Source organism: Diadema antillarum, unplaced genomic scaffold (genome assembly GCF_040938485.1).
Source record: "Diadema antillarum isolate AM-2024a unplaced genomic scaffold, OU_Dant_1.0 seq00002619_RagTag, whole genome shotgun sequence".
Taxonomy (NCBI): Eukaryota; Metazoa; Echinodermata; class Echinoidea; order Diadematoida; family Diadematidae; genus Diadema; species Diadema antillarum.
The window spans coordinates 44,654-65,214 of record NW_027273219.1 but is presented as its reverse complement, the minus strand read 5'-3'; the positions used below and the strand labels follow the sequence as shown (position 1 = coordinate 65,214).

General features: G+C 41.0%; 1 protein-coding gene across 1 annotated transcript; it reads right to left on the bottom strand.

The window, feature by feature from the left end:
* Positions 1–1,374: 1,374 nt before the first annotated feature.
* On the bottom strand, positions 1,375–17,517 carry LOC139715001 (ubiquitin carboxyl-terminal hydrolase 44-like). Its single transcript, XM_071626639.1, has 12 exons — positions 17,230–17,517; positions 16,526–16,644; positions 14,969–15,142; positions 12,986–13,396; positions 12,365–12,515; positions 11,003–11,166; positions 9,527–9,676; positions 7,567–7,776; positions 5,737–5,970; positions 4,978–5,136; positions 3,174–3,220; positions 1,375–2,638 (listed from the first exon to the last, which is right to left on the bottom strand). The coding sequence occupies exons 1-12, from the start codon at positions 17,335–17,337 to the stop codon at positions 2,442–2,444; spliced, it is 2,124 nt and encodes a 707-aa protein (XP_071482740.1). The 5' UTR covers positions 17,338–17,517; the 3' UTR covers positions 1,375–2,441.
* Between the last annotated feature and the right edge of the window lie 3,044 nt (positions 17,518–20,561).

The window sequence follows — 20,561 nt, the reverse complement described above, 5'->3', positions numbered from 1 at the left end:
CGTAAACGAAAGCGGACGGACGTACGGACGTATGTACGGACGGACGGACAACCCGAAAACATAATGCCTCCGGCACCACTTCGTGGCGGAGGCATAAAAAGGTGACAAGCCAGACTGAAGATTCTAAAAGTGAAGCTGAATAAAATTCATTGCCGGGATTTTAAAATATACCTGAGGGGGGCCCAGCCTTCCTGCTACATACTGTGAGCAGACTACATGGTTTTAAAGGGTGTGTACAGTTCTGGTCGAGGTGAGGATTTAGCTTTTAACGTTTTGCGAGATATTCAGAAACCACTCTATGAGATGCCAAAGAGCATGCAATTCTAAGGGGTATCAAAAGTTTATGTGATGAAAATCGGTTTTGAAATGGCCGAGATATCCGAAAACAAGGTAAAACAAAGAGATCCTAATAAAGTTGTGGCATGTCACCTTCTATTATCATCACTTTTTTGGATATCTCAGCCATTTGAAAACCAATTTTCATAAAATAAATGTTGAATCCTTCTTAAAATGACATGCTCTTTCATATCTCACTTAAGAATGTTCAAAACATGAATCCCCACCTCAACCAGTACTGTACAGTCCCTTTAAGCTACGGCATTTGACTGCTCTAATGAGGCCCTTTTCATAATCACAGTATGATTTGTTATTTTTCATGGGAATGAAGCCATGAAAGTTTCAACTCCATCACAATGACCTAAAATGAACTATCACCTTTGACCTCATTAAATTCTAACCAAGAACCAGCACTCTTACACTAAAAATCATTACTATAAAGAAACAAAATAAGTTTTGTTCAAGGGACACAGTCCTCACGAAATTTAAAAAAATATGTTGTTGTTGGTACCTCCAATGAACTACTTTCATCAAAAACAAACTTTCAAATCACCAAATAAGCTCGTACATTTCGGTTAAAAAAGTGTGACTCTGCAAATGAGCAAGTCTTGGCGGAGAGTCATACGTCATCGATGCACAACTCTTTCCAGCGGTGTTCTGCTCGTCATCCCTAGTTATTCATAAATACATGTTTACTATTTATTTTTATATTAATTGTATATATAAATAAGCTTGAAATATTTTGTTTGAAATGATAAAACCACATATTGTCACATTTTATGAAAAAATCAGATATGATCATTTTGAGCGCTTAAATTGGTTTTCTGAGGCACGGCTGTCAACTTGAGAGTAGGGCATCAATGACGTTGCACCTTTTGGCAGGCTCTTACACGATCGCTTGCAGGAATTATTTTTTGAAAATCGCGTACGGAGACAATTTTTGATGTCCGCGCGTATAAATTGGTGAAAGGTTATATTTTTTACTCTTCTTAATTATCAGTACAGTGAAAATCTCAGGACTGCTGCCCTTTCAGTAGTCTCATGACAGTTAGAAGAAAAAAAAAGAGAAACACTTTCAAGGAATGCAAGATGAACTGCACACAAATATATCACACACTTTCAGAAGTTTTGAGTGCGTCCCTTACGGTGGATCTTCCCTGAAAAGTGGGGAAAACGGATGTGATATCTAGTCTCATGTAAAGATCATTTCAGCGATGCAAGTTACTGAAAAGTCACTCTACGAAATCAGACAGATCTGGACGAAAGTTAGAGTATGATGCAAACTGAAAATAACAGACATAACCAGACCAAAGCAAGAAGGTGTTACCTCCACACAGCAAAGCATTAATGTCCTTCTGCCTCTTAACTGACATTATAAGGCTCACTTCTGTCAGTAAAGAATAAAAGGGCAAAATTGTCAACAACAACAAAAAATCAGACAAAAAAACAAAACTATTTTAAAGACAACACCCTCTTTGCTAGTGGGTCCGATTGGCGTGCAGTTTCCAAACCAGGCTGTGGGCTTTAGACACATTTGAAGAAGATTATATAGCGAAGTCTATTCCCAAAACTGGATGCTCTATCCTGGCAGCGAGGTAGCAAATACATGCACCACCACCTTGCAGTTTATTTTTTCATTTCTCTTTCATAGATCCTATTCACACTAAGGAAATAAAAGCATTTCTCTTTGCAGCAATCAATGAGACCCTTCTAACAATCAGTCTGAACACCCATCCTACTTTCCCCCGCTTTTTGAAGATCAAGTTAATGGGCATTTGGGGGCAACAATGACGAACTACTGTGATGAGCCTCATTTGGAACGCTTTTCTCTTTACTGAACGGGGTAATGGCAGCTCTAAGAAAGTACCACGCCTTAATAACACTTGTCTGAGGTAATTGGATGATAACTCCTGCAAACTACTTGCAGGAGTGGTTGTACATTGGCTTTGGCTTGTTTTGGAGTGCATTTCACACAAGCCATCCGGCTGGAAAGCACCCTTACATGTCGGGTGTGAACAGGGCCTTGCACTCGCTGTGAACGTCACACCTCGCAATGAATGGACAGCTCCCATGCTGAGCACACTGAGGAGCACCACGTCCAAAGTTCAGAGTGTGAATCGCCTCCGCTTCATCCGCCCCGGCGCCGCCTCCTCCTCCGCCTCCTCCTCCTGCTCCTTGCCCGGGGTGGACGCCGTGGCAACGGACGTTCGCTTGGTGTAGAAGAGGATGTAGGCCTGGCAGGCTGTCACGTCCTCGATGGAGCACAGCTCCAGGCGCGCATCATTACAGTGGACCCAAAAGCCTGGGAGGTGGGAATAGAGAGAATGACATTTATACATACAGTATACATTCAGATATATTCAGGGCTGCCAATGGTCACACATCAAAATCTGGGCAATTCCACATAGCCTCCCCAGAGATTCTCACATATTACACGCATCTCAATACGCAACCGCTTTCCTTTTTCTTATCGACGGTAAATGACTGTAGGAAGCAACATAAATCCAAAATTACAGATAATTGCAAGGAAGACTTTTAAAACTCTAAATTTAGATACTAGCATGGTGACTTGACTGCTGTCTAAGACGTACCACAATCAACTATTGCACATGCACTTGATACCAGTGGACTTCCTGAGAACACAAATAATGCATCAGGCAGAAAACGTTACCACTTCTCAAGCAAACTACAGCACTTTACTATAACCCCCCTCCCACTCCTCCTCGACCAGATCACACTTTTTCAGAAAGAAGCAACTCTCTCCTTGTTGTATAAAGGTGAACAGCTTGTAAATGCAAGAATGATGATAAGAAAAAGGATAACGAAACAAGTCTTACCGCCTTCATGATTCCAGGAATATGCGGTGTAATGCCCTGAGCCAAATCTGGAAGGAAAGATAAACATGATAGGATCAAGATGTAGATCTTGATCTTTCTATGTTCTTTCTCATCTTTCATTATCGCTGTCCCCTTCTTCTTTGTTTTTCTTTCTTAGCATCACCTGCGTACATGTCCGTGCATGTTTTGTTGTGTAACTGTTTTTGTTGTGTAAAACTAGTTTGTCTTGTTGTAGAGTGACAGTTGGTTGAAACTGTTTAATTTATCTGACGAGGCCCCAATATCAAGCTCACTGGGGATCCTCCTGTGTGGTACCTTGACTTTTTTGTTTATTATCATTATGTCTTCATTCTTTGTCACAAAGATTTGATTACCTGTCATGTGCAAAATCAGCCATGAATTATCATGAATCATGTGTTTACTTCTGAAAGTGATCAGAGTTGATTATATTGTGCCATACAGAAACAATTGAAATGAAATGAAATGAAAGATGATTTATTATGATTATGGTCATGCAGAGAGTATAATGACTCCTCACTGCCTCAAAATCCAATTACTGTAAAACAAGGAATGTTCATGTGCACTTTGATACAGCAAATTTCACGAGAGCCAAGATTTGCCAAAGTTTTTGCTTACGCCATACAAAATGAATGCCAGTGGCAATTCACAAAAATTCCATGCCGCTAAGAATACCATTACCTCCAATTCGCAATAATTTTATGGCACAAGTATGTTTACAGTACCCTTCTTTCTCTCCTTTTGCCTCTTTTTCATCTTTTTTTTTCTTCTTCCCCTCCTCCTCCCCTTACCCCCTTATTCCTTACAGCAAATGCGATAACTAGATTGATTTTGCAATCAATTACTGTATATGCTATATATTTCGCAGGGGGGGGGGGGGGGTTATTTTCGCGAATTTCGCAAGCCGGGAGCTATTCGCGAAATTAACAACACGCGAAAATATTACCTTCCAAAATGAATCCCTTGCCCTGATGATACGAAACATTTCAGTACTAGTATACCATGTCACGGCTTACCGAACAGACCATACTGGCTAAGCTTGTTTACGTAACACAGCACGTCCACGTCTACTTACGAATACTGTTGAGAGCAAATCCGTTATCGCAAGGGGACCAACCACTCGTCAGAAATCTAGCGCGATGGACTTAACCACTTCAAAGATGTTGAATTCTAACTTACTAGTTCGCAGAGTTTGGTAAGTTTTTTTTCATGCAGTGTATAACTAGATCATTCTTATTTGCTAGTAAGTTGAAAATTCACACTTTCTTTGCCACTTCATATTTTCTCTGGTCCCCCAATCGCGAATTTAACCACTCGCGAAAATGTGTGACAGCGGCAATTCGCGAAAATTTATGTACGCGAAAATTATAGCGTATACAGTAAAGGATTATTTAAGTCTTCTTTCTTTTCTCATCCTTCTCCTCCTCCTCCTCCTCCCCTCCTCATCGTACTCCTTCTCCTTCTTCTTCTCCTCCTCCCTTAACTCCTAATTCCTTATAGCAAACTTGATAGCTAGATGGATACTGGAATCAATTAAAGGATTATTTCTTCTTTCTTTTTACATCCTTCTCTTCCTTCTCCTCCTCCTCTTCCTTCTTATCACTATTATTATCATATTCTCCTCCTCCTAATACCTCTTAATTCTCTCACAGCAGATTAAATACTATATAACCATTGGTAATATTGCAATCAAATCCAGGATTATTTCTTCTTCCTTCTCTCCTTCTCCTCCTCCTCCTCCTCCTTCTCTCAATCTTCCTGTGACTTACCCCCTGCCGTGACTTACCCCCTGTGGATGACCGCTGCGGTCAGGTCATACATGTAGTCCTCGGCGGTCAGTATGCGCCGGCTATTTGGGTCCAGGAGACAGAACTGCCTCATGTCCAGTTCTTCATCAAACTTGACCGGCACGTGGATCTTCTCTCGGTGGTTCCTCCCTGACCACCTGGGCAACAAATGACGAAACAATACACTTTCTATGAATAGATAGATAAGTAGAGAATGAGATAGTATAGATAAATAGATAGATAGACAGACAGATTGATGGACTGACGGACAGATAAGATAAATAGACGAATATAGATAAAGAGACAGATAGATAGGTGAATAGATATGTAAATAAACATATAGAAAGACTGTATGGACAGATACATAGACAGACATATAGACAGATAGACAGACAGATAGATACATGTAGATGAACAGATAAACACATTTCTATGCAAATTGACAGATAGACATATAGATAGATAAATATATTGAAAGACAGATAAATAGACAAACAGATAGAGAGATAGATAGATAGATAGATAGATAGACAGAGAGCTAGCTGGATAGATAGATACATGTAGATAGATAAATGGATAAATAGATAGATACCTAGCTGGATAGATAGATAGACAAACAGTTAAATACATACATACACTGTAAATAGATAAATAGACACACAGACAGACCAACAGATCTACAGATGGCCATACAGTATGTTGTGCTTCTCTTCAACATGAAGAAAGATCACCATCATCACCACGGTAACCAGATTTACCTGAATCTCTTGAGGTGGAGGCGGAGGACATGAGGTAGCTTGGTGATGAGAAGCCGCTTGGTGGCCTCCGTCCGGATGACGGGTTTGCCCGAGGCCTGCCTCCGGCGGCTGTTGCACTCCTCGCACTGGTAGACGGGCCCGTCGAGATGCTCCACCTCGGTGAACTTGGACAGCATCTCCGTCAGGTGGCAGGTGTCCTCCGAGATGTCCGTCCGGTGGCAGCTAAACTGATACCTGGAGAGAGCAAAGAAAGAGAGAGAGATAAATAGACAGGTACAATGAGAAACAGAGGTGACAATAGCCCCATTCACACATAGGAGTTTATCCGTTTTTGCATCATGGACTGATGAATCTATTCTATTTGCCAAGTGATGACATGAGTTGCGTGCACACACCTAGGAGTTTCTGGTTTTTACATTTCGTCATCGTTCACATGTGACCAAAAAAAAAAAAATAATAATTTGGCTGCATATGAACCATATGAGGGGGGGGGGGGGGGGGGGGGGGGCATCAAAAGATGTGGGAGACTCAAAAGAAAAAAGTCACGAAACATCACAGCGAAAGCTTTTCGCAATAGCGAGGGGGAGGGGCCTCAGAGCCCCCCGGCCTAGCTAGGGTTAAATCTTTGAGGTTTTGTCTGTCCTGATGCAGCTGTACTGATACCTTGGAGAAGAAAGAGATATGGGTAGAAACCACAAGATAATCGTGGTGACACTACATGCATCCACACAAAAGAGTTATCTGTTTTTGCATCGCGATGAGTCATGACGAGGCCACAAACCATAGTATCCTCTAAACTCTGTTCGAGCGATACAATAAGCTGGACAGATTTAAACCCATTATACCAAGGTCAGAATTCACTATGAGGTAATTTAAGGCATGCCATGCTTTTTGACAGGAGTTTCTTTGCAAAGCTAAAAAGGGAATCGACACATCTGAAAGTAGAAGGGTCAAAGAGAAATTCCATTGCAGCTGAAAGTTAGTCTGAAAGAAGGAATAAATTTTTCTTCGCACAATAATGAAACTTTGATGAAATCACATGAAAAATATTAAAGCAAGATATGACATTTTGAAGTTTCAAATTTTTCAGGAAACAATTTTTGAACAGTCAAAATGAATATCCATCTTTGATGTAAACCAAAAACGGTTCGTCTTCGGACTTTTATGTGGTGTTTTTTTTTTTCAATAAAACCAAAATTGAATTGAATTGAATGCTAATGGTGAAGTGACCATATCATCCCCTCACAACTTGCCATATAGTTTGTACATAAAATTTTGAAATTTCCAGTTTTTCATTCAAATGCAATTACACCCCAGGCTCAGATTCTGATATATCTAACTGATCATAATTCTGAAGATATTCAACCAGGAAAAAAAAATCACATGTTTTAAACATTGAAGTTTTTATCATCATCATAATCATCATTTTTTTTTTTTTTCGTACACAATCCATGGAAAATTGTGGTGATGACATGATCAGCTCACTCATTTGCATATTCATATCAACTCTCCGAGAAAAATGCTGCAAAAATTAGCAAAGCTTCGCAACATCATAACTTCCCTAATTTCCATCTGATTTTGACATAATTTTTACTGTTACATTCATAATATTTTACTCTTTCTTATCAGACTAACTAAACTGGGCCCTGTTTCATAAAGCTGTTCGTAAAGTTACGAACAACTTACGAGCAACTGGTGATCAGTTCTGATGTACTATACTTATCAGAATTTCAATAATTCAGCACAAGAACTGATCACCAGTCGCTCGTAAGTTGTTCATAACTTTACGAACAGCTTTATGAAACAGGGCCCTGGAATGATTTGCCTTACCTTTCTGGGAACTCTAGGGACAGGTCCCAGAAGGGTTCGTACGTGTTGGACTTGGTCCGGCACTTGAGGCACATCACTTGGGACACCAGCCATCCCTCAAAGATGTTGGGGACAATCTCCTTGGTTGCCACGGCAGCGCCGCTCCCTAGCGACAGGCTGACGGGCGCGGCCAGCCCCTGCAGCTCTGAGTGAATCTTGTCCATGAATTCACTGTAGAGAGAAAAGACAGGGAAGAGGTTTAAGTACAGTTTGACCTCGATTATCTGGCCTCCTTTTATCAGGAAATCTCTATTATCCGGACGCGTTCATGCAGTGAAGGACCCTTTTTTTTTTCATCCAAAACTTGAGAAAAAACATTGACTTTAACATCTTTTCATGGATCTATTTCACTACTTTCATAAAAAAGTGCATGATAGGTTTCTCAATATCTAATGAGGTAAAACATGCATGATTTTCACATAAAGATATACTTCATTTTTGTGAAAATGGGACTACAATTTTGCGCAGGCTAGCATAGATTACACCACCGTTGCGGGATACGCTACCTGCCTAGCTGCCAGTGTACTGGGACGGCAGCTTGGACGGCAGCTACATGTGTATACATTAACATTGTGTCTCCCATATCCAGCCAATTCGCTTATCCGGATGGGCGCCGGTCCCGACATGGCCGGATAATCGAGGTCAAACTGTAGAAATCATTTCTTGGACAGCTCACAGATTTCTGGCTCTAAAGGCCTCTAGAAAACCTGTAAATAGTACTGCCTGTGTGCTCTGAAGACGACATCTCTTCTTCAAGTTGTTTTTGATTTCTTCTGGGCTAAATCATCAGTGTCTAGTGAACGATTCGGGTTCGTTGAGGGCAGCAGACAATTTGTGGCACTGGGTGCAGCCATTAGCTCAAATTGCGGTGTTCCAGCCGACCCCCCCTCCTCTCCCCCACCCCCGGGCAACATGTTTATCACGCACTTAGTAGCAGGAGTACGCGCACTTGTAACAAAGGTTCGCGCACTAAGCAAGCGTTCGTGCACTCAGTACGAGACGCCTATTGGCTAAAACAACCATGCATCAGTCTTTCATTCCATGCGCGTGAGAAGGGTGGGGGAGAGGGAGGGGGGGTCGGCCGGGACACCGCAGTAATGGCGCTGCCCATGCCAATAATACACAAACCGCCTCACAGAATCAGTCTATAAGCTCCTGTACTTTTTTGGGGGCTCTTTCTTTACCAGTCTACCTCACCCAGTGACTGATAACAGCCTGTTCTTAGCTGAATGTTCAATTTGTTTTCCACTACTGTCTAATCCCTTTTAATCATCACAGCTTACAATGTATGTCTGTATCCTTCTAGTGGCATTTCCATTTCAACAGACTGATTATGATCGATCTCTATTTTCTCTCTCTCGTCATTATTCATCTGTCAGCCCATCTGTCATTCTCCCTCTCCCTTTCCATCTGTCCATCTCTTTTTCTTTCTTTCTTTCTCTGTCTGTCTGTCTGTTTCTTTTCTTTCTCTCATTTTTGTCTGTCTCTCACTCTTTTTCTGTCTGTCCGTCTTTCCCTTTTTCCGTTTCTCTTCCTCACATTGTCTGTTTGTCTGTGTCTGTCTCAGTCTCTTTTTCTCTTTTTCTGATTGTCCATGTCTCTCTCTCTCTCTTTTTGTCACTGCTGTTTGTAAGTCTGTCTGTCTGTCTCTCTCTCTCTCTCCCTCTTTCTGTCTGTCCATCTTTCTACTGTAAAACCTAAAATTTTTGCATGCACTTTGATTTCGCCAGAGCCAAGATTTGCAAAATTAAAATGCAAACGAAAGTTCTTGTCTACACTCTAATGCATTTGATCCCAAATTGGCGATTTGTGAAAATTTCATGTCACGAAAAAAAAAAAGGCCGTCAGCTCCAGATCGCGAAAATTTCATGTCACGAATATTTCTTGCTTTACTGTATCTTTCTCTTTCTCTGAGACTCACCATAGGAACTCCTGAGCATCTTGCTGGGAGTACCCTCTGAAGGACGGTATCAACCTCCAGACGGAGCTGAGAATACCATGGGGCGAGACAATAGCCCACTTCCCAGACCACATCACCCGGAACAGCATGTGCAGCTCATGGCATAGTGGGCTACAAAAAACAAGAAGAAAAAATATGAGTCACATAGTGTACATCAAGGAAAATGTTTTCAAAAAAGGCCAAGCCATTAAAGTAAAATCCATGAAAATTCTACACAGAATATGAAAGTCATAATGGAGCTGTGGCATGGTGGATAAGACTCCCAACTCCCTATCGGAGGACCCGAGTTCGATTCCCGCCCAGTGCTCACGTCCTTGGACAAGATGTTTTTACCCATCATGTCCCTCTTGACCCAGGTGTATGAATGGGTACCTGGCAATGCTAGGGTAATCATAATAGCAGGGCCCTTTGGTAGAGCAGTGGCAACACTGAAGAGGCTACCCTGGTTAAAGAAGACCTTATTATACATGTATGTGATCCTGCATCACAAAACGCACAGAAAGTCGCCAGACATGAAATTTTAGTTAAGAGCATAATCTAAAAGAGCAGACTTTATGCTTTAAAATGATGTATAACTCAAATCAAATGGACTCTCCTAACCTATCTAAATATTGGAAAGAAAGCACACACTCAGGAAAAGTGTGAACTGAGAAAAGAGGCTCTGAAGTGCAGTGTCTCTTCAAGCACTAAATCTTTACCAAGCCGCACTGGCTGTGCAACGAATGGGACAAAAAACAGGATGTAAACCACCAGAGTAACAACAATGAAGGGATTTTCAGATTAAACTGAAATTGAGCGTGCCTTATTAACACATTCTGTTCATAATTGATGCTAACTTTCAAAGCAGTAGCATCATCCTTTCAAAAGTTATTAGAGTTGAAAGTGAAGAGTGTGTATAAGGTTTTTAAGAAATGAAAAGGGGACTCTAAAAACACACCAAATCACACTATTCTAACAAAAAGTGTTCAAGATAAACTGCTAAAAAACACACTTTCCTGCCCGTTTTATGATCCCAAATTTTAGCATAATGTACAAGAAGACTTGCATCTTTCAGAAAATATGAAAAAGTCAAGATCGGTTAGGTTGACCCATTTCACTTATTTTCAGTCCTCACACAAAAACAGTGTGTGCGACTTTATGTTCGTTTTGTAGTGCACGGTCACATATCATAGCTGAGAATACCATGGAGCAAGACAGTGGTCCACTTCCTGACCACATCATCATGCATGACAGCATGTGCAGCTTGTGGCATAGTGGGCTAAAAAAAAACCAGATACATTGTACATCCTAAAACAGCAGGAAAAAGCAAGAGCTCATATACCAAGGGAAACAAAATTTTCAACAACAATGCAATATTTTATCCTGTGAATCCACTCTACACTTTACTGTCATTCAGCCTTAACAAGATTAATGAGCGAATATCTGATGGTCACTCACTAGTTGTTGTTGACCTTTCGGGGGTCTTTGCACTTTGAGGGGTCAACAGCCTCCTTGGTGTCGTCCGAGCCGCCGTTGAGCCCGCCCCCTCCAGGGGAGCGCTGCCGCTGGTGCCGCTGGACACGGCTGGAGCTGGACTCACCACTCCTTGGAGTCTGGGTCAGCTGGAGGGAGAAAGGGTCACAAGGAATAATAGTGATGACAATAACAGAAATAGTAGCAGTAGTAGAAGTAGTAGTAGTAGTAGCAGTAATACTAGTAATCATAACTAGAGAAGCACTCTGAGAGCGCAAACCTCCGCCAAGCAGCTCATTTCCACCACTGATCTTCTTCTTTCATAGAGATCAGTGATTTCCACCCACACATACGCCAATGCATGTTGGACATTGCCCAATTTCCCTATATAGAAGCCCTTGTTACGTCATAAAATTCAAGCTGCTTGGTGCGCCTCGCCCTAGCAGAAACTGGAGCACTCACTTTAGTGTACGAATGTTAAACCTAAAAAATGCGCAGCTTGAATCATTCCCAAGTTCATTGACCCTACCTGCCAAGTATCAAAAACACTTCATAAAATCCACAAAAGTTTTTGGATTACTACCAAAAATTAATCATCTGTTCCTTGTGTCATTTTCAAACTTTCCTGCAAGTTCCATCCAAATCTGTGCACAGCTTTTAGAGTCATTTTGCACACGGACAAACAAACCAACAGAAATGAACACATAGCCTCCTCCCTTGGCGGAGGTAATGACGATAATCATCACAATTATGATAACAGCGAAAATGGTAAGGATGATGATAATTAGAATTAAAACAAGGGCTGCTAAATGCTTTTCAGGGCAAGTGGGGGAGCTGCAGACAGGGGAGGTCAACAAGGTCAATGGTACCCTACCCCGGCTTGAAAGGATCTGAGGACATAACCTTCAGAGAGTTCTGGGGGGCATTTCATGAAGGAACTTGTCGGATAAAATGTCCGACAAGTCAATTATATGCGACAAGTTCAGAGAAATCAGCCAATCAGACTAAAGAATTTCTCAAAACTTGTCGGATAAAAAATCTGACAAGTCTCTTTTATCCGACAAGTTTTGAGAAATTCTTTAGTCTGATTGGCTGATTTCTCTGAACTTGTCGGATATAATTGACTTGTCGGACATTTTATCCGACAAGTTCCTTCATGAAATGGTCCCCTGGATACATGGTGGTGGGTGGGGGGTGGGGGAAGGAAGGGGGGGGAGCTGCAGCCCCTCAAAGCCTACATGGTTCCTTGGCCCCTAAATAAGAACAATAACAATCATCATCATTATCACCATCATCACCAACCTCAAATATTCAGATGATGGAAGTCTAGCTTCCCAAATACAGTACCTTAAAGCATTCCACTGTGGTTTGTCTCATGTACTCGTGAGTCCTTTTCCTGTTGGTTAAAACCGCATTCTGACCCTTGACCTCTGACCTGGAGCTGGGTCGCAGGTCAATCTCCACCTTCAGGAAGCAGTCTCGAAACTTCAGTAGATGGCTGTCAAGGAGAAAAGAAAACAAGGTAGAAATGGACAAAAGTTAACATTTCTGGTACAATTTAATATGAAATCATTTCGGTAAGTTTTGGTCCAAACTCCTAAAATGCAAGAGCACCTCTTTGGTATTAGATGTCTGAATGTTGATATGCTCAAGGATATGCTAGCGCTAATCTGTTTTGTTACATCATTATGTACACTGTAGGTACTTTATCAAAGTACGACATTGGTTAATATGTTGACATTGCACTGACTCAGCATGCCGCTTACTGTTTTTGTGTGCATTACTTTTACTTGAAATAATTAATATTACTGAGCTAGAGACAGGGCTACAATGCATAGAAGTATTTCATTTTACTGCGCCCACGCACAATCTATTTTCAGAGCTTCATGTAAGACTTCCTTTCAACATTACACAGAATGCAGTTACCAGAGGTCAATAAGACGTTAACAGAATGGAGCTCTAGTGTACCTCAGCACTTGTAGGATGGAGTTCATGTAACACGTGTTGCCAAGGTTACGTAGCCCCGTCACACCGGGGGTCAGCACCGTCCACTTGCGCTTGATCGGGGTCACCACCTTCTGGACCCGCTTGGCCACCTTGTGGTGGGTGTGGCTTCTCTGCACCCCACCACCGCTGCTGCCGACGCCCTGGTTCTCCACACAGCTCGGGTCCTTAAACGTGATTTCCTCATCGTCCTCCACGTTGGGCTCCCGCTTGGGGGTCGCGACCTTGGTGGGCGTCCGCTGGTGGTTTTGTCCTGTGACCTTGTCCCCGTGGACGAGGTGCTTCCACGCCAGGAACGTCGTCGATAGCAACACAAAGCGGCGGTGGATGAGGGCAGTGTGCCCCTTGTCTTTCATCACAAAGGAGTCCTCTTTCCTAATGAGAGGAAGTGGAAAGAATCTCTTCTGCCTAAATGATCAGACATCATAAAATCTGCTTCATTAGTATGCTGCGACACAGCATCATACAATGCGTGAGCACAACTTGAAATTCACAATGGTCTTGGTGTAAATCTCATTCTTTTGATAAAAACCTCCACTACTCTGGTCAAATGATTCTGTTCAATCCACTAAATCTCATTTGGATATGGTGTAGTACTGGGTAATTCCATGAAGTTGGGGCAGTGTCCATGTAGCATCGTGATATTTGAAAAATACATTTCAGCATAACTCAATATTAATTATGCTCTACATTTATTGTTTGTAGGCTTTACATTTGCATTGAGGCCACACATTTTCCTGGAAATTTTGTGCCATTCAGATTCAATTTTGATGAAGTTATTAAACAATATGTAACGGTGTCCTGTAGCATCGTGACGTGTCCACGTAGCATCGTGAAATTTGAACATTTGGTCCTAAGAGACAAATTATGGCAATTAGCTTGACCCAAATTTGATGCAATATGCATATTCACTAGATTAGTCAGATAGCTATTTCTCAAATTTCCTGTACACAGTTTTAATTTTAAAAGAAAATTACAAAATGTATCACGATGCTACGCGGTGTCCTTTTTTGTTACATTTGGTGGACACCGTGTAGCATAGTGACACATTGTCTAATTTTCCTCTAAAAGTAAAACTGTGGAAAATAGAGTTAAGCTCTATCTGACTAATCTAGTAATTATGCATATCATATCAAATTTTGGTCAAGCTATTGCATTGCATTAATTTGTCTTATAGGACCAGATTTTAACTATCACGATGCTACATGGACACGTCACGATGCTACAGGACACCGTTATATTTTTTTTAATAACTTCATCAAAATTGAGTCTGAATGGCACAAAATTTCCAGGAAAATGTATGGTCTCGATACAAATGTAAAGCCTATGAAGAATATATGTATAGCATAATTAGTATTGAGTTACATCATTGTATGCTAAAATGTAACACTTTGTGCCCCAACTTCATGGAATTACCCTACTCTATCTCAACTGTTCCAAGTATGGTCAGTGTGATTATTACAGAAATCTTGAAACTTTTATTTTTCTCAGATAATGAGACCATATAAATCCCCAGTGTACTGCAGCAACATTGCTACTATGGGAGTTACTGCATTAAAACAACCTGGGGCATTTCATAACTGACGTGAAAACCCAAGTCTGGGAGGGAATTAAGTTATTACCAAAAGCATTAGCTTGGCAAGATGTGTGCACCAACAGGGTTCAAGATGATCTTGTAATGAACAAAAATGTTTGTAATCTTTTTTATGGGTGTGAAATGGACTTGGCAGAGAGACTATACTTCCTTTCTACATATGTGAAATGGACTTGAAAGACAGACTTGCCCATAATTTTATCTGATCTTGTCATGACTAAACACCTCTTTTTCTAAGAGTGTGGAATGGGCTTAACAAAAGGACTTACCCATGACTGTGTTTGATCTTGTCATGACTACATACCTCTTTTCTATGAGTGTGAAATGGGGCGTGACAGACAGATAAGACTTACCCATGACTGTGTTTGAGCTGGCCCGAGTCGACGGACAGGGCACGCAGGAAGCGCCTGCCACTCCTCCCAGCATTCTCCTCAAACGTCTGCTTGGTGATCACCTCGAGCGTATCGCGCAGAAACTTCAGGTCCCCCGTCACGTTGTCGTTGAGGATGTAATCATCACAATCATAACTGTGCAGACGGGTAAAAATTGGAAAACATAACAGGCCTCAAATTTCATCAAATTTGGGTCAAGGGAACTTTTTTGAAGGGGCACAAGTGAGTAACAAAATGTTGTGGCCATGAATGATTTGATTTTGAAAAGGGCGTTCGCGACAGTGGGGGTGGGGGGGGGGGGGGGGGCATGGCGGCAAATTTCTGATGGCCAGTACATATTTCAAGCACTGATATAAATTAATGAATTCTTGCGTCGAGCGGTGTTTAATATTGCAACTGATCGACAATGCCCATGATTTTTTGATCATGGGTGCTACTAGAACACTGAATGATCACTGCTTTGGTACATTGATGAAGGGTAATTTGTCAATCAGTTGCAATGCCAAAAAAACGTGATATTGGTCACAAGACAAAAAACATCAGACATAGGATGTGACATGTGACACTGAAACAAGACACATTACACAAGGCATGTACAAAACATTGGACATGGGCCATACAAAACAGGAATTAGGACATGACATCGGAAAGCAAGTTACCATAGTAAAACCAGAAATACTCGCAGCATGAAACTTTCACAGATTGGACCCAACAGCCTTTTTTGCAGCATGAAGCTTTTAGGAATTGCCGCCCCTAAAAAAACTATGAGTATTCACTATACTACATGTACTGGACCATGTGGACAAAAAACTTGTGCGCGTATTTTACTTTTGTGAACTGTGGATTCTCAGCAAATTTGCAAAAGTTTCATGCAAGCAAATATTTCTTGTTTTACAGCAACACACATGGTGTATAGCACTCAACATATGTTCTACAACATAGGATATGGCAAACAAAATAGGGATAAGACTGATATGAGAACATAGGACATGACGTATGAAATAGGGTACAAGGCATTGAATAAGTAGGACATACTGTACAAGATGGGAATCAGAGCATGGCAGATACACTCACCATGCTTAAGTGGACCTTGCATGAAGTCAAACAATTGCCTTGAATAGTCAAAGGTCTTTTCAAAACCTCTTCTCTTTTGATTTTAATCCCTCATAAGTCAGATTTTCTCAAAGTCGAAGCTAAACTGTATGTCTTCAGTCCAAGATTCGACTTCAGCAAGGTTGACTGTAAAATAAGGTCACAGATCTTCCTGGCAAAATAGTCATTGAGCCTATTTTTGGATCATGTGAGAGAGGAACGATACACACTGGCACTGGTCCGGCAGACCAGGACCAGTAAAAGTCACTGTTGGACTGGTAACTTTTCCAGGAATAGACGAGTAAAAAATTCTATAGAAAAACTGGGTACCTACTTGTCCAACAGACAGGTCGGACCAGTAGAAAAAATGATTTAGTGTGCAGCCCTGGAGAGCGAACTTTACAAATGTGTCAAATTTGTCCTTACCAGAACACATAGTGTTCGTTGACTTCGATAGCAAGCGGGTGGCCTGTCTCCTTGAAGTGCTTGAGGGCGTGCTCCTCGTTGTAGCGGCCGCATGCCACGTTGGTGCAACTCAGGCAAGCCTGGAAAGGCCATGACAGTTCAGAAAGAGACACGTTTACATTTCGTATAGTTCAATGAATGTGTACACATAAAAATTTGAGATAAAGTTACGTAATATTCGTGATGCAAGATTATACAGGATAAAAAATTAATGATACAATATCGTTTGACATGGAATGATGACAATATCCGTGAGGTGTTTGATTTGCAAATTTTTGCTATTTTGAGAGACAACTTGCCCATCCCCTCCCCCAACCATCCCTCCTCCCTTCTCCTGACTTTCCTCTGCTATCCAGCCATGAAGTCCCGCCAGGAACAGTCCGTTGCATAAATTATCTCAAACTCATCAAACTAGCAAATTTGAATTTTACTGTATACAATTTTTTTTTTTTTAATATCATTAAGTGGCGACAAGTTCATTAGATCTGATCAAATTCAGATTAAAAAAAAATAATGTATACATAGGTAGTTGCCAATTTGAGAAAGACACTTGTAAAAATTTTAATCCTCTAAAACGTGTTGCTAAGTAACATCTAGTACATGTTCTAAAATGGAGTTAAATAGGTGGGACTACAATTTCCACACCTGACTGTGCTTGCACTCACCCACACACTTTCAGTGGTCCCGCACACGACGCAGTGCCATTCGGAAGGGTCGAGTATCGAATGCTTCTGTCCTAAGCACAGCTTGCTCAGGTGGCGGCAGTGGTCCATCTTTCGACGACGGGGATGTCTCGATCTCGCGGCCCGTCACGAACAAGTTCCTGCCGTTGCTACCGTGCAGCTGCTGCTTCAACTTCTCTCATTTCAGCGCAGAAGTGTCCATACGCAAATCATTCAGTTCTTGTATAAACTGCTCTTCGAACAAGTTTGGTCTCCTTTAAAAAGGTCAAGATTGAACTTTGACCTTTGACACACCATGGGTCATAATGAGTTCATTCTTGCACATTTTTAATCATGTACCATCTTACATTATCACTATCAGATGCATGCAGATTCCCCTCAAGTCAAAGTTAGTCTTGCTAGAGATGTTGTTATGGACAGATTCAATGACAGGGGCTATGTTATTTGCTTAAAAATCCAATATGATGGCTGGCCTCGGATGAATAATGGTCCAGGAAAGTCATTAGATGATCATCGATCTTGTCAGCAATGTGTCCAAAAGGCTCAATTGAGGACAAAACATCTGTAGGTTAGCAAAACAAAATAAAACATTGTGACTAAAAATGGCGTGAAGGCACAACATGCTAAAAATGAGTATACATTACTGGTACGGTAATCAATGTTTACAAATCAACAGAAATACCACTAACCTCATGATGCATGCTACTCTACAGGTGGAAAACAATGTCATCACAAATTCTCTGCCATTCACCTTTTATCCCCACTTCCTGGTAAACGAGGTACATTGAACCACAGTATTTTTATTTGGTTGGGTGCATGAAAGTTTCCCACACACATTCTGTCAGTCATGAAATCGTCCACGAATTCATTTTACACCACTTTTACTGAGAAATTCATGGATAGACACAATTATCGATAGATTTAAACATGCAATTATTTTTTAAGCCAAGGGCCGAGTTCTTGGTGACACTACATGACAAAAACAATGTTACTGAAATCGATATTTCACACTACATGTGGCCGTGCATCACAAAACAAACGAAAAGTCGCATGCAGTGTTTTTGTATGAAGACTGAAAATAGCTTAAAAGGGTCAACCTAGCCAATCTCGAGTTTTTCATGTTTTTTGAAACAGCGACTCTTCTTCTACATTGTACATTAATGCTGAAGTTTTGTATCATCAAGTGAATAGGAAAGTATGTTTTTAGCAGTTTTTCTCGAACACTTTTTTGTAGAATAGTGTGACTAGGCGTGTCTTATAGAGTCCCCTTTCCATTTTAAAAAAATCCTGAACACACCCTTTTCACTTTAAACTCTAATAACTTTAGATAGTAGAAAGAATGATGCTACTGCATTGAAAGTTGGCATTAATCATCTACCTTACAGAATGTGCTAATGAAGCATGCTCAATTTAAGCTTAAAACCTGATAATCCATTCATTGTTGTTGCTCTGGTGGTTTACATCCTGTTTTTTGTCCCATTCATCGCACAGCTAGCACAGTTTGGTAGAGATTAAATGCTCGAATAGACCCTGTACAATTCCGAGCTTCTTTTCTCAGTTCACACTTTTCCCCGAGTGTGTGCTTTCCTTCCAATATTTAGATAGGTAAGGAGAGTCCATTTGAGTTGAGTATTCCATTTCATAGCGTACAGTCTGCTCTTTTAAAATCCATGTCTGGCAACTTTTTGTTGGTTTTGTGATGCAGGGTCACCTATAGACATTCCAAGAAACCCAAAATCCCTAAACGGTGATTTTTTTTTTCTTTCCTTTCTCTACTCAATGCTGAGAATTTGTTGAATACAGTGAGATTACTGCTCTAGACCCCTACACCTACTCTAGTGTGATCTAACTACAATGAAATTTCACACTCTATAAACCTGCTTGAATATCTCTGCATAAACCTTGTGTGATTTCATTGGATGCATACTTTGACAGATCTACAACTACCTACCATACAGGTACTCATCAACCATTTTTTTTTTTAATTAAATACCTTGTATCTAGAAAATATCCCTCAGTTTCACCCAATTTTTTTTTTTCCCACTAGAAGCAGAAATGACCAGTCCAGAGATTCATCTCGAGCTCGGATTGTTGACTCCTACCGTACAACGGTACGCGCGGAATTCTCAGTTACAAACACAAGTGACTTTTATTACCTCCACCAAGGGGGGAGGTTATGTTTTCATTACTGTTGGTTTGTTTGTTAGTTAGTTAGTTAGTTCGTTCGTTCGTTCGTTCGTTCGTTCGTTCGTTCGTTCGTTCGTTCGTTTGTGTGCAAAATAACCCAAAAAGTAGTCAACAAACTGGGATGAAACTTGCAGGAAAGGTCGAGAATCCAGTCAAATCCAGTGAATAGGCAAATATGTGTTTACAATAATTACCGGTATGTGTATTACTAATGTGGATTTTCTTCAATTTTTTTCCTCCCGTTTCCTCAGGTTATTTACCTGTATCTTCCTAATTTCTCTTGATTTGTATTCATGTTCAAATGTTCCAGTGTATTGCGCCCCGCCCCATGCATACTTTTGATTTTATAATTTATATGCGAGAAAGCCATCATGCGATACAAACAATGCATACTGTCAGTATCCCTCTAGGTAACTCTTATTAATGTTCTCATTTTTTTTTTGTAACCTTGTTTTGGACAGGTTCCATACCGGTAACAATTGAATGAACAGTGAACAGGGTGAAGGTAAGAGTAGACAGAAAGATCCGTCTGTCCGGAGGTCTTTTTTTTTTTTTTTTTTTTTTGACGTTATAGATCTGTGAAGCCAGACACAGTCTCCACGGAACATATCCCTGACGACCAGATAATTTACAGACCGATCTTTCGGTCAAAGGCAGCTAACGTTAGTCAGTGCCGTGGCAAAGGATGCACTGGCCACGCACTGCATTGTCAACTGTGCTGATTCACTGCTTCTGTTCTAACGTTTCATCGATCCTAGTGATCTGTACAGCGGATGTAGCTCTCACATAATCAACATCTCATCTCAGCTACTTGGATGTCAAGTGAAATAATCACTGTACCAACCTGCTAGCACATTAGCAGCTGCCTGCATCCGCATCTGCATCCTCAGCTCAGGCCTCACAAACACTGACTGACACACACACGGCAGGCTACACACGTTTCTAACGTGACACATTTTGAATTTTGTTCATCTCAAACATCGTCTAAAAATACTAGCGATAGACCCTATAGAAAAAAAAAAAAAAAACTCTATTTACGAATAAATTCGCGGAGTTAAATTGGTGACATCATTTCTATAGATCCCAGTGGCAATAACAAATCTAGGATTTTTTGACGATTGTCACTG